Genomic DNA, 10,000 nt, shown 5'->3' on the forward strand with positions numbered 1-10,000 from the left:
TAACTTGAAGAATAAATAGAAAAGTTGTGAATAAATCAACCCAATCACGAATTAGAATGAAGAATTTGATGAAAGAATAAATGAATGAATTACAAATGAAAGACTATTTTGGTTTTGATTATCGTATATTGAAAAAAATATTTCATTTTATGTCTTGGATATCACCATATATTATTCTTTCTGTCGCAATATGTTACGTTCTCCATCGTCTCTCACTTATAAAATCTTACGTCCAACTTTTTTTTTAATGTAGTAGTCACAAGAACGTCTTAGTAATACGTTGCTTTTGATATTCGCATGTGGTTCCTCCGTGACTTTCTCATGTCGCTTTTTCCGGGTTCTGATACCGTCTTTTCCGGGTTCTGGTATCGCTTTTTTCCGGGTTCCGATATCGCTTTTTCCGGGTTTTGATATCGCTTTTCTTTTCGGGTTCTGATATCGTTTTTTTCCGGGTTCCGATATCGCTTTTTCCGGGTTTTGATATCGCTTTTCTTTTCGGGTTCTGATATCGTTTTTTTCCGGGTTCCGATATCGCTTTTTCCGGGTTTTGATATCGCTTTTCTTTTCGGGTTCTGATATCATTTTTTCCGGGTTTTGATATCGTTTTTTTCCGGGTTCTAATATTGCCTTTTTCCGGGTTCTGTTATCGTTTTTTTCGGGTTCTGATACAGTTTCTTTCCGGGTTTTGATATCGCTTTTCCTTTCGGGTTCTGATATCGCTTTTTCTGGGTTCTAATATTGTTTTTTTCCGGGTTCTAATGTTGCCTTTTTTCTGGGTTCAATTATCGCTTTTTTCTGGGTTCTGATATCGTTTTTCTTATCGGGTTCTGCTATCGTTTTTTCCGGGTTCTAATATTGCCTTTTTTCCGGGTTCTGATATCGTTTCTTTCCGGGTTCTGTTATCGCTTTTTTCCGGGTTCTGTTATCGCTTTTTTCCGGGTTCTAATATTGCCCTTTTTCCGGGTTCTGGTATAGTTTTTCTTTAGGTGAACACTGGGATCAACAGCGTCACAGCCGACAAGAAACCACACACAGTATCACACTGGATAAGTATCACATGGACAAAGGTAAACATACAGTTTGCCAGACTTTAAAAGACCTTAGCGGACTTTAACACGCGTCGAGAGATGATGCCAGACCTTGTCAAAGCCAGACAGGACTTCGTAGGTGTTGCAGGACTTTTGCCAGATCTTCGACAGGCCTTAGCGCACGATGGAAGACCTTGACAGGCCCTGGCAGACCTTAGTAGAGGTTGGCAGCCGACAATAGACCTTGCGAGACCTTATCAAATGCCGTCAAGCTTTAGTATACGTCGACAGGAGATGGGAAAAGAGACCTTGCCAAAACTGCCAGGCTATGGACGTCCTTTGTAAGGTCCTCCTCCTCCTCCTGACCCTCTTCCTCTTCCTCTTCCTCCTCCTCCTCTTCTCCTACTCCTCTCCTCTTTCTCCTTCTCCTCTTCCCTCCTTTCTCTCTCCTCCTCCTCTTTCTCCTCCCCTCCCCCCTCTTTCTCATCCTCCTCCTCCTCCTCCTCTTTCTCTTCTTCCTCCTCCTCCTCCCCCTCTTTCTCCTCCTCCTCCTCTTTCTCCTCCCTCCTCCTCTTCTCCCCCCCCCTTTTCTCTCCTCCTCCTCCTCCACTTTCTCCTCCTCCCTCTCTTTCTCTTCCTCCTCCTCCTCCTTATTCATTTCTCCTCCTCCTCCTCTTTCTCTCCTCCTCCTCCTCTCCTCTCTTCTCTCCTCCTCCTCCGTCTTTTCCTCCTCCTCCTCCTTCTCCTCCTCCCCCTTTTTCTCCTCCTCTTTCTCCTCCTCCTCCTCCTCCCCCTCTTTCTCCTCCTCCTCCTCCTTCCCCTCTTTCTCCTCCTCCTCCTCTTTCTCCTCCTCCAGCTCTAACTCTCACACTTTACTTTAAAGTCTTACATAACAGGGCCAGGCACGCAGCTGCCACGGGGACATCCTTGCATCCGTCCTTCGTCATGAAGATTTCTGTTCAGTTCTGCTCGCAAGGACGCCGCTGCCCCGCCCGCCGGTCTGTTCAAAGCAGGACCTCGATGACACACTTCGGACCAAGGGAGTCTGACTTCGAGCGCCTCAGAACCTCGACTTGAAGGAGATGTTCCTGTGAGGATGGAGCTCGTCGAGGAGGACCTGGATGTCGTAGCCGAAGATGAAGTAGTCGACCTCGTAGCGTCGGTACAGCTTCTCGAGGGTGGAGATGTCGAGGGTCGAGTAGTAGGACACCAGGAGGTCGTGGGTGCTGCCTCGGCCGTGGTGGGCGTTCTCCTCTAGGACCTGAAGGAGGGACGGGAAGAGATGGATAAAAAAGGGTTTGGAAGGTAATTGGGTTCGATTCGTCAAGCAAATTAAGAATAGAGAGAAAATAAGTAAATGTAGAAAAGGTATGAATGAAATATATACATTTCTGACGAAGATGTATTCGAAACCGGTCAAATACATATATTTCTGACGAAGATGTAGTCGAAACCGGTCAAATACATCTCTTGTATTGTGAAGATATTCATTCTCATTCATACCTTTTCTACATTTGTCAGCATGAATGCGGTTCAAGAATAAAGAAAGAAAGGCGAGGGGGATTATTGTAAAAAAGAAACGAATTTTCATCAACAGATTAAAAAGGAAAAGAAACTAATTATTGTAAAAAAAAAAAAAAAAAAAAAAAAAAGAATTTTCATCAACAGATTAAAAAGGAGAAGAAACTTATTATTGTTAAAAAGAAACGAATTTTCATCAACAGATTAAAAATGAGAAGAAACTCATTCAAAAGTGATTTTCGCAACCCCCGCCATCCGACAACCCAACCCCCCCAAACCCCACCCCACCTACCACATATCCACCCACCCAATCACCTCCCCAACCTGACCCCACCTACCACCCACCCACCCACCCACCCCCCACCTACCCCACACCCAACCCACCCCCGCACCCACCGTATTATCAATCTCCTTGGCTTGTAGCCCCCACCAACCCAACCCCCAAACCCCAACCCCCACCTACCACCCACCCCACCCCCACCACCCACAACATCTACTCCCCCAAACCAGCCCCCACACTCCCCACACCTACCCACAAACCCAACCAACCACACCCCCTCCAACCCCCACCTCCCACACCCCCACCACCCCAACCACACCCACCTACCATCCACCTCCCACCTCCCCACCTCCCCCCACCCAACCTACCCACCTCCCAAACCAACCACCCACCATGCTGTATCAATCTCCTTAGCCAGCCCCCCCACCAACCCAACCCCTCCAAACCCCACCCACCCACCCACCCACCTCCCAACCACACCCCAACCTCCACCCACACCCACCCAACCCCAACCCCCCACCCACCGTATTATCAATCTCTCCTTGGCCAGCCCCCTCCAACCCAACCCCTCAACAACCCCCCAACCCCCACCTAACACCCACCCACCCCCCACCACCCACAACATCTACTCCACCCATACCAACCCCCACACTCCCACACCTACCTACCCACCTCCCCACCTAACCCCCACCCCCAACCACACCCACCCCCCACCCAACTACCCCCAACCCCCACCCAACCACCCCCAACCCCACCCCACCACCCAACCCAACCCAACCCCCAACCCACCGTATTATCAATCTCCTTAGCCAACCCCGAATCCTCCAGGATGAACCGGATGTCCTGCGCCTGTGTCTCTGCCCTGCCGATGGCCTGGAAGGAGACGACGCAGGGGGCGCAGTGCTTCCAGTAAGGGTGCCAGTGGGGGTCGTAGTTCCCAATGGGCGTCACCAGCAGGTACTCCACGAACTCTCGGAAGGTCGGGATGACGGCGAGGCTCCCGTTGACGCGGATGTCGGCGTTCTGAGGGTGGAAGGAGGGGGGGTGAGTGAAAGGGGTGGGTGGAGTGAAGGAATGTGAAGGGGTGGTGGGTGAGTGTGTGGGGTGGGGTGGTAGTGAAGGTGGGGTGTGTGGGTGAGTGAGTGGTGAGGGTGGGGGTGGGTATTAGTGAGGTAAAGGAGGTTGAGGAGTGAGGGTGAGGGATGTGATGGGTGGAAGGAGTGAGGGTGGAGTGAGGGATTGGTAAGAGGGAGGATGTGGGTGGTGGTGAAAGTGGAGTGAGTAGGGATGGAGTGAGGAGTGGGTGTGGGTGGAGGGTGGGGTGAGTGGGGATGAAAGCAGAGGTGAGGTGAGTTGGGTGGGGTAGGGGGTAGATATGAGACAGAGTGGGGGTGGGGGAAGAGTGAGAGTGGGGTTGGGGTGAAATGTGGATGAAGTGAGGGTGGAATGTTGATATGAGGGTGTAGAAGTGAGGAAATGGTAATGTGAGGGTGAAGTGAGAGCTTACACACTTGGATAATTAATCGACTAAAGAAAGAGAGAGAAAGAGAAAGAGAGAGAAGGATATATATATATATATATATATATATATATATATATATATATATATATAGAGAGAGAGAGAGAGAGAGAGGCCGCTAAGAGCGAGAGAGAGACAGAGAGACAGACACCCACACAGACACACACACAGAGAGAGAGAGAGAGAGAGAGAGAGAGAGAGAGAGAGAGAGAGACAGAAGAAGACAGAAGAGACAGAGAGAGAAGGAGAGAGAGAGAGAGAGAGAGACAGAGAGAGGGAAAACAGAAAGAGAAAGAAAGAGAAAGCGAGAAAGAGAGAAAAAAGAAAGAAAGAAAGAAAGGGAAAGCAAGAAAGACAATAGAACAAAAAATAAGTAAAAAAAATAAAACAAACAACCAAAGAACCAAATCCAAACAAACCCAAAACACACACACATACAACAAAAATAACAATAATGAATAAATAAATAAATGAAATCAAAACAGCAACCGGCAACCCCGTACCTTCAGATGGGGCCGCGTCACCTTGAGTATTTTAGGCACGTAGTTCTCCCTCTGCCACGAGCGGTGAGAGGTGTCTTCGATGCGGTCCCTGTACGCCGATAGGAGTCTTTCCAGAGGCTCTCGTACGATCAGGAACTTGTAGAAATCCATGGACTTCTTGAACTCTTTCATGGTCTTCACTGTCATGATCTTGCGCATGCTGGAAGGGAAGAATGGTTTAGGAACATTTTCTAGATTAAAACTTTTCGAATAACAATATTTTTTTCGAATTTTCTCTCTCTCTTTTTTATTCTTTCGTCCAGACTGAAACATGTCAAAGATTTTTTTTTTTTCGTAGAACACTTTTGTAAGACTTTTTTTTTTCTTCTTTTTTGATCTTGTCGAAGAACATTTGCGATTTCTCGAACAATTTAGAAAATCTTTTTGAGACAAGAACTTAGAGAAGGAAAATTGAGGGACATTCATAAATAATTTCAGAGCATTTCAAAAGCATAATCTTCCTGCAGTAGAACATTTCAAAATTGTTTTGGAGACAGAATCTTCACAAACATTTTCCAAGCAGAACGTTTTCAGAAGAGGAACGTTTCAGAAGGGCTTTAAGAAGGAAATGTTCCCAGAAGTGTATTGGAACCTTCTAGAAGTATTTCGGGAACAGAATCTTTTAAAAAGCAAACCACAAGAGAAGTTTTTTAGGGGAAGAATCTTCTGGAAAGATTTCAAGAAACAGAATCTTTCAGAAACGTTTTAGAAGATGCATGAGGAAGCTATTGTGCCCACAGCTGGCTCATATTTCGAAGGATGAACTTAGAAGAAAGATGAAGAGATGCAAAGAGGAAAGAAAAAAAAAAGAGAGAGGAGGAAGGGAGGAGGTCACGTGACAGAGACTTTAACTCAACCAGTAACCACCAGATTTTTATTTTTATTTATTTATTTATTTTTTATTTTTTATTTTATTATTTTTTTTTTTTTGGTCAACTACATCCTCGACTAGAAAACGTCATTACAACGAACACGTAAAAAGAAAGAAATATCAGATAACAACAAATGAGAGAAGACGAAAAAAAGACAGAACAAAATAAAGATTAAAAAGACCATATCCTGCAACTCACTCTGCATCATTGCCCAGTACGATGCAAGTTGCAAATGTCCTTCACTCAGTCAAAAAAAAAAAAATTTACAGTTAAGAGAAAAGTTGATCCTTTGTCGATTCGAAGTTGTTTTCATTAGCGACCAATTCTCATTTTGAACACGAAAATTTTTAATGTTTCGGTACTTTAGGGGGAGAAAGTTTATTAATCTAGGTAATAATAATAATAATGATAATAATAATAATAATAATAATAATGTGAAAAAAATAATAAGTCCGAAAAAATATGTGAATTCGGTTAAAAAGTCACTATATAAGAGAAACAGAAAGAGAGAGGAAATAAACATATAAACTATACAATATAAACTATAATATATAAACTGAATACATAAACTGTACATGAATTAAGGAAATAAACATATAAACCAACTGTGTATTTATTTACGTATTTGGATGTATGTGTGCGTGTGTTCGCCCACGCCTGTGTTCATACCAGAATATATACAATATAAAAAAAACGCTTTGATCCCTAAAAAAACAAAATCCAACTAAAATACGCAGACGAAGGAATAATTCAAATCATATATAAAACATACAAACAGAAGATTTAGAAAAAAAAAATCGTGTTTCAAACTTTAATTTATGTTCTTTGGCCAAAAAGCTTCTCTGAAAATGTACCATTCTTTTGAATAAACAATAAACCATTTATGATTTAGAAGAAAAAAATCGTGGTGTTTTTAAAGTTTGAATTTATGTTCTTTGGCCAAAAAACTTCTCTGAAAATGTACCATTCCTTTGAATAAACAATAAACCATTAAAAAAAAAACAGTGGGTTACTGATATTATAAACCTTACATGAAGCACGTAGAGAGCGCATACCTCCGCCAAGGCAATAGGGTCCCTGATGCAATAATAAAAATATTCACACTTGAAGAATTACATTGAAATCAACTCTTTCTTTAGCACACTCGCTTTGTCCGTGTTTCTCTATCTCGCAATGTTAATGAATCATTAAAAAAATCCTGATTTTGATTGACGGATCACCACCAAAATGTAATTGCATCTAAGTTGTCCTAAGCCTCTCATCTGGTGTTAATTTCATTAAAAAAAAAAATAATAAATAAATAAAAAAATATAAAAAAATCTGTTCATAATTTTTTTTTTTTTTTTTTTTTTTTTTTTATATCCTGCTAACCAACAAACCAACGCTACCCAAAAACCATAACCTCTTTGGCGGAGATAACAAAGCTTGCACGGCCAAGACGAGGATTTCGCGACACCAAATCCACAAAATACACGATTTATTAAGCACTTAATGCAAAATTTCCAGTTTGGGACGAAAACACGACAAAAAAAAATGCAAGATCCGACCCAGTGAATATACACTTGCATTAAAGCAGAAATAAATGAATATCTGTCTGGTAGATATATATTTATTTATCTGTACGGTAGATATGCATGTCTAGACACTTATATATGTATATTTCTGTGTATGATGATGGTCAAGATGATAAGAGTAATAATAATAATAATAATAATAATAATAATAATAATAATGATAATAATGATAATAGTAATAATAATAATAATGGCAATAATAATAATGATAATGGCATTAATAATAAGATAATGACAATAATAATAATAATAATAATAATAATAATAATAATAATGACAATGATAATAATAATAATAATGACAATAATGATAATGATAATGGCATTAATAATAAGATAATGACAATAATAATAAGATAATGACAATAATAATAATAATAATGACAATAATAATGATAATGACAATACTACTACTACTAATAATAATAACAACAACAACAACAAAACAACAATAACAACAACAACGACAGCAACAACAACAACAAAAACAACAACAACAACAACACCTGGGTCGGGCCTCGCACAACAAAACAAAACAAAAAACAACACCTGGGTCGGGCCTCGCACAACAAAACAACAACAACAACAACAATAACACCTGGGTCGGGCCTCGCACAACAAAACAACAACAACAACAACAACAATAACACCTGGGTCGGGCCTCGCACAACAAAACAAAACAAAAAACAACACCTGGGTCGGGCCTCGCACAACAAAACAACAACAACAACAACAACAACACCTGGGTCGGGCCTCGCACAACAAAACAACAACAACAACAACAACAACACCTGGGTCGGGCCTCGCACAACAAAACAACAACAACAACAACAACAACACCTGGGTCGGGCCTCGCACAACAAAACAACAACAACAACAACAACAACACCTGGGTCGGGCCTCGCACAACAAAACAACAACAACAACAACACCTGGGTCGGGCCTCGCACAACAAAACAAAAACAAAAACAAAAAACAAAACAAAAACAAAAACGACAACAACTCACTCGTAGAAGGTCTTCCTCTTGATGACGCTGGTCTGGTTGAGCAGGTAGGCGAACATGGCGTTCCAGGCCGTTGACCCGACCTTGTACTGCCAGCAGAAGGTCACGCGGTGTCGCTGGGGAACGAAAGGGAGGTTGAATAGAAAAGAAAAGGAAGGAAATGGAAAAGAAAAAGAGAGATGGAATTTTAATAGAAAAGAAAAGAAAAGAAAAAGAGAGGTGGAGTTTGAGTAGAAAGGAAAGGGAAAGGAAAAGAGAAATGGAATTGAAAGGAAGAAGAAAAAAATGGAGTGGAAAAGAAAAAAAGAAATAACGAAATTGAGAAGAAAAGACAAGGAAAAGAGAAGTGTTTGAGAATAAAATAAAGGAAAAGAAAAAAGAGAAATAGATGAACCGTATTCATGTTGACAACTACATGTATTTCTAACGAAGATATAATCGAAACCGGTTAAATACATCTCGTATTGTGAAGATATTCGTTCTCATTCATACCTTTCCAGAAGAGAAATGGAGTTTGAAAAGAAAAGAAAGAAAAGGAAAAGAAAAGTGGAGTTCTTCATCCCCTCCCCCCCCCCTCCCTCTTTCTGCCCCTCTTCCACCGCCTCCCCAGCCCTATCTACTCCCTCCCTCACCCCTCCCTCCCTCTTTTTGCCCCCTCCTCCGCCCCCTCCCTCACCCACACTCTCCCTCTATCTGCCCCCTCCTCCACCCCTTCCCTCCCTCTATCTACCCCCTCCCTACCTCTATCTGGCCCTTCCTTTCTTCACTCCCTTCCCTCTTCACTTCACTTTTCACTCTCTCTCTCTCTCTCTCTCTCTCTCTCTCTCTCTCTCTCTCTCTCTCTCTCTCTCTCTCTCTCTCTCTCTCTCTCTCTCTCTTATCGCCCCTTCCCTTTCCTTCCCTTCTTTCCTCCCTCCCTATGTCTCCCCCTCTCTCTCTCTCTTTCCCTCTCCCACCCTCTCTCCCTCTCCTACCCTCACTCTCTCTTTTTCCCTCTCCTACCCTCTCCCCCCTCCTCCTACCCTCCCTCCATCTTCCCCTCTCCCCTTCCTTCCCCATTGCCCTCTCCTACCCTCTCTCCCTATCCTACCCTCACTCTCTCTCTTTCCCTCCTACCCTCTCCCCCTTCCTCCTACCCTCCCTCCATCTTCCCCTCTCCCCCCTCCCCTATTTCCCTCTCCCTACCCTCCCTCCCTCCTTCCCGACTCTCTCTCTCTCCATCTCCTACCCTCTCCCCCCCTCCTACCCTCCCTCCATCTTCCCCTCTCCCCTCCCTCCCTATTTCCCTCTCCTACCCTCCCTCCCTATTTCCCTCTCCTACCCTCCCTCCCTTCCTTCCCCATTTCCCTCTCCTACCTCTCCCTCCCTCCTCCCCGACCTCCTCTCTCTCCCTCTCCCTCTCCTACCCTCTCCCCCTCCTCCTACCCTCCCTCCATCTTCCCCTCTCCCCTCCCTCCTTCTTCCCCTCTCCTATCCTCCCTCCCTTCCTCCCTATTTCCCTCTCCCTCTTTCCCTCTCCCCACCCTCACTCTCTCTCTTTCCCTCTCCCTACCCTCTCCCCCTCCTCCTACCCTCCCTCCATCTTCCCCTCTCCCCTCCCTCCTTCTTCCCCTCTCCTATCCTCCCTCCCTTCCTCCCTATTTCCCTCTCCCTCTTTCCCT

General features: G+C 43.7%; 1 protein-coding gene across 2 annotated transcripts in view; it reads right to left on the reverse strand.

The window, feature by feature from the left end:
• Nucleotides 1–1,846: 1,846 nt before the first annotated feature.
• The window catches only part of LOC113811007 (carbohydrate sulfotransferase 10), a 34,629-nt gene continuing 26,475 nt past the window's right edge, over nucleotides 1,847–10,000 (reverse strand). For both annotated transcript variants that reach the window (XM_070117318.1, XM_070117317.1), the window contains exons 3-6: nucleotides 8,343–8,455; nucleotides 4,852–5,050; nucleotides 3,619–3,852; nucleotides 1,847–2,289 (exon numbers count right to left, since the gene is read on the reverse strand). In XM_070117318.1, coding sequence (XP_069973419.1) covers nucleotides 2,089–2,289; nucleotides 3,619–3,852; nucleotides 4,852–5,050; nucleotides 8,343–8,455 — 747 coding nt within the window. In that variant the 3' untranslated portion in view covers nucleotides 1,847–2,088. The remainder of the gene's footprint in view (nucleotides 2,290–3,618; nucleotides 3,853–4,851; nucleotides 5,051–8,342; nucleotides 8,456–10,000) is intronic.

This window comes from Penaeus vannamei, chromosome 40 (assembly GCF_042767895.1).
Source record: "Penaeus vannamei isolate JL-2024 chromosome 40, ASM4276789v1, whole genome shotgun sequence".
NCBI lineage: Eukaryota > Metazoa > Arthropoda > Malacostraca > Decapoda > Penaeidae > Penaeus > Penaeus vannamei.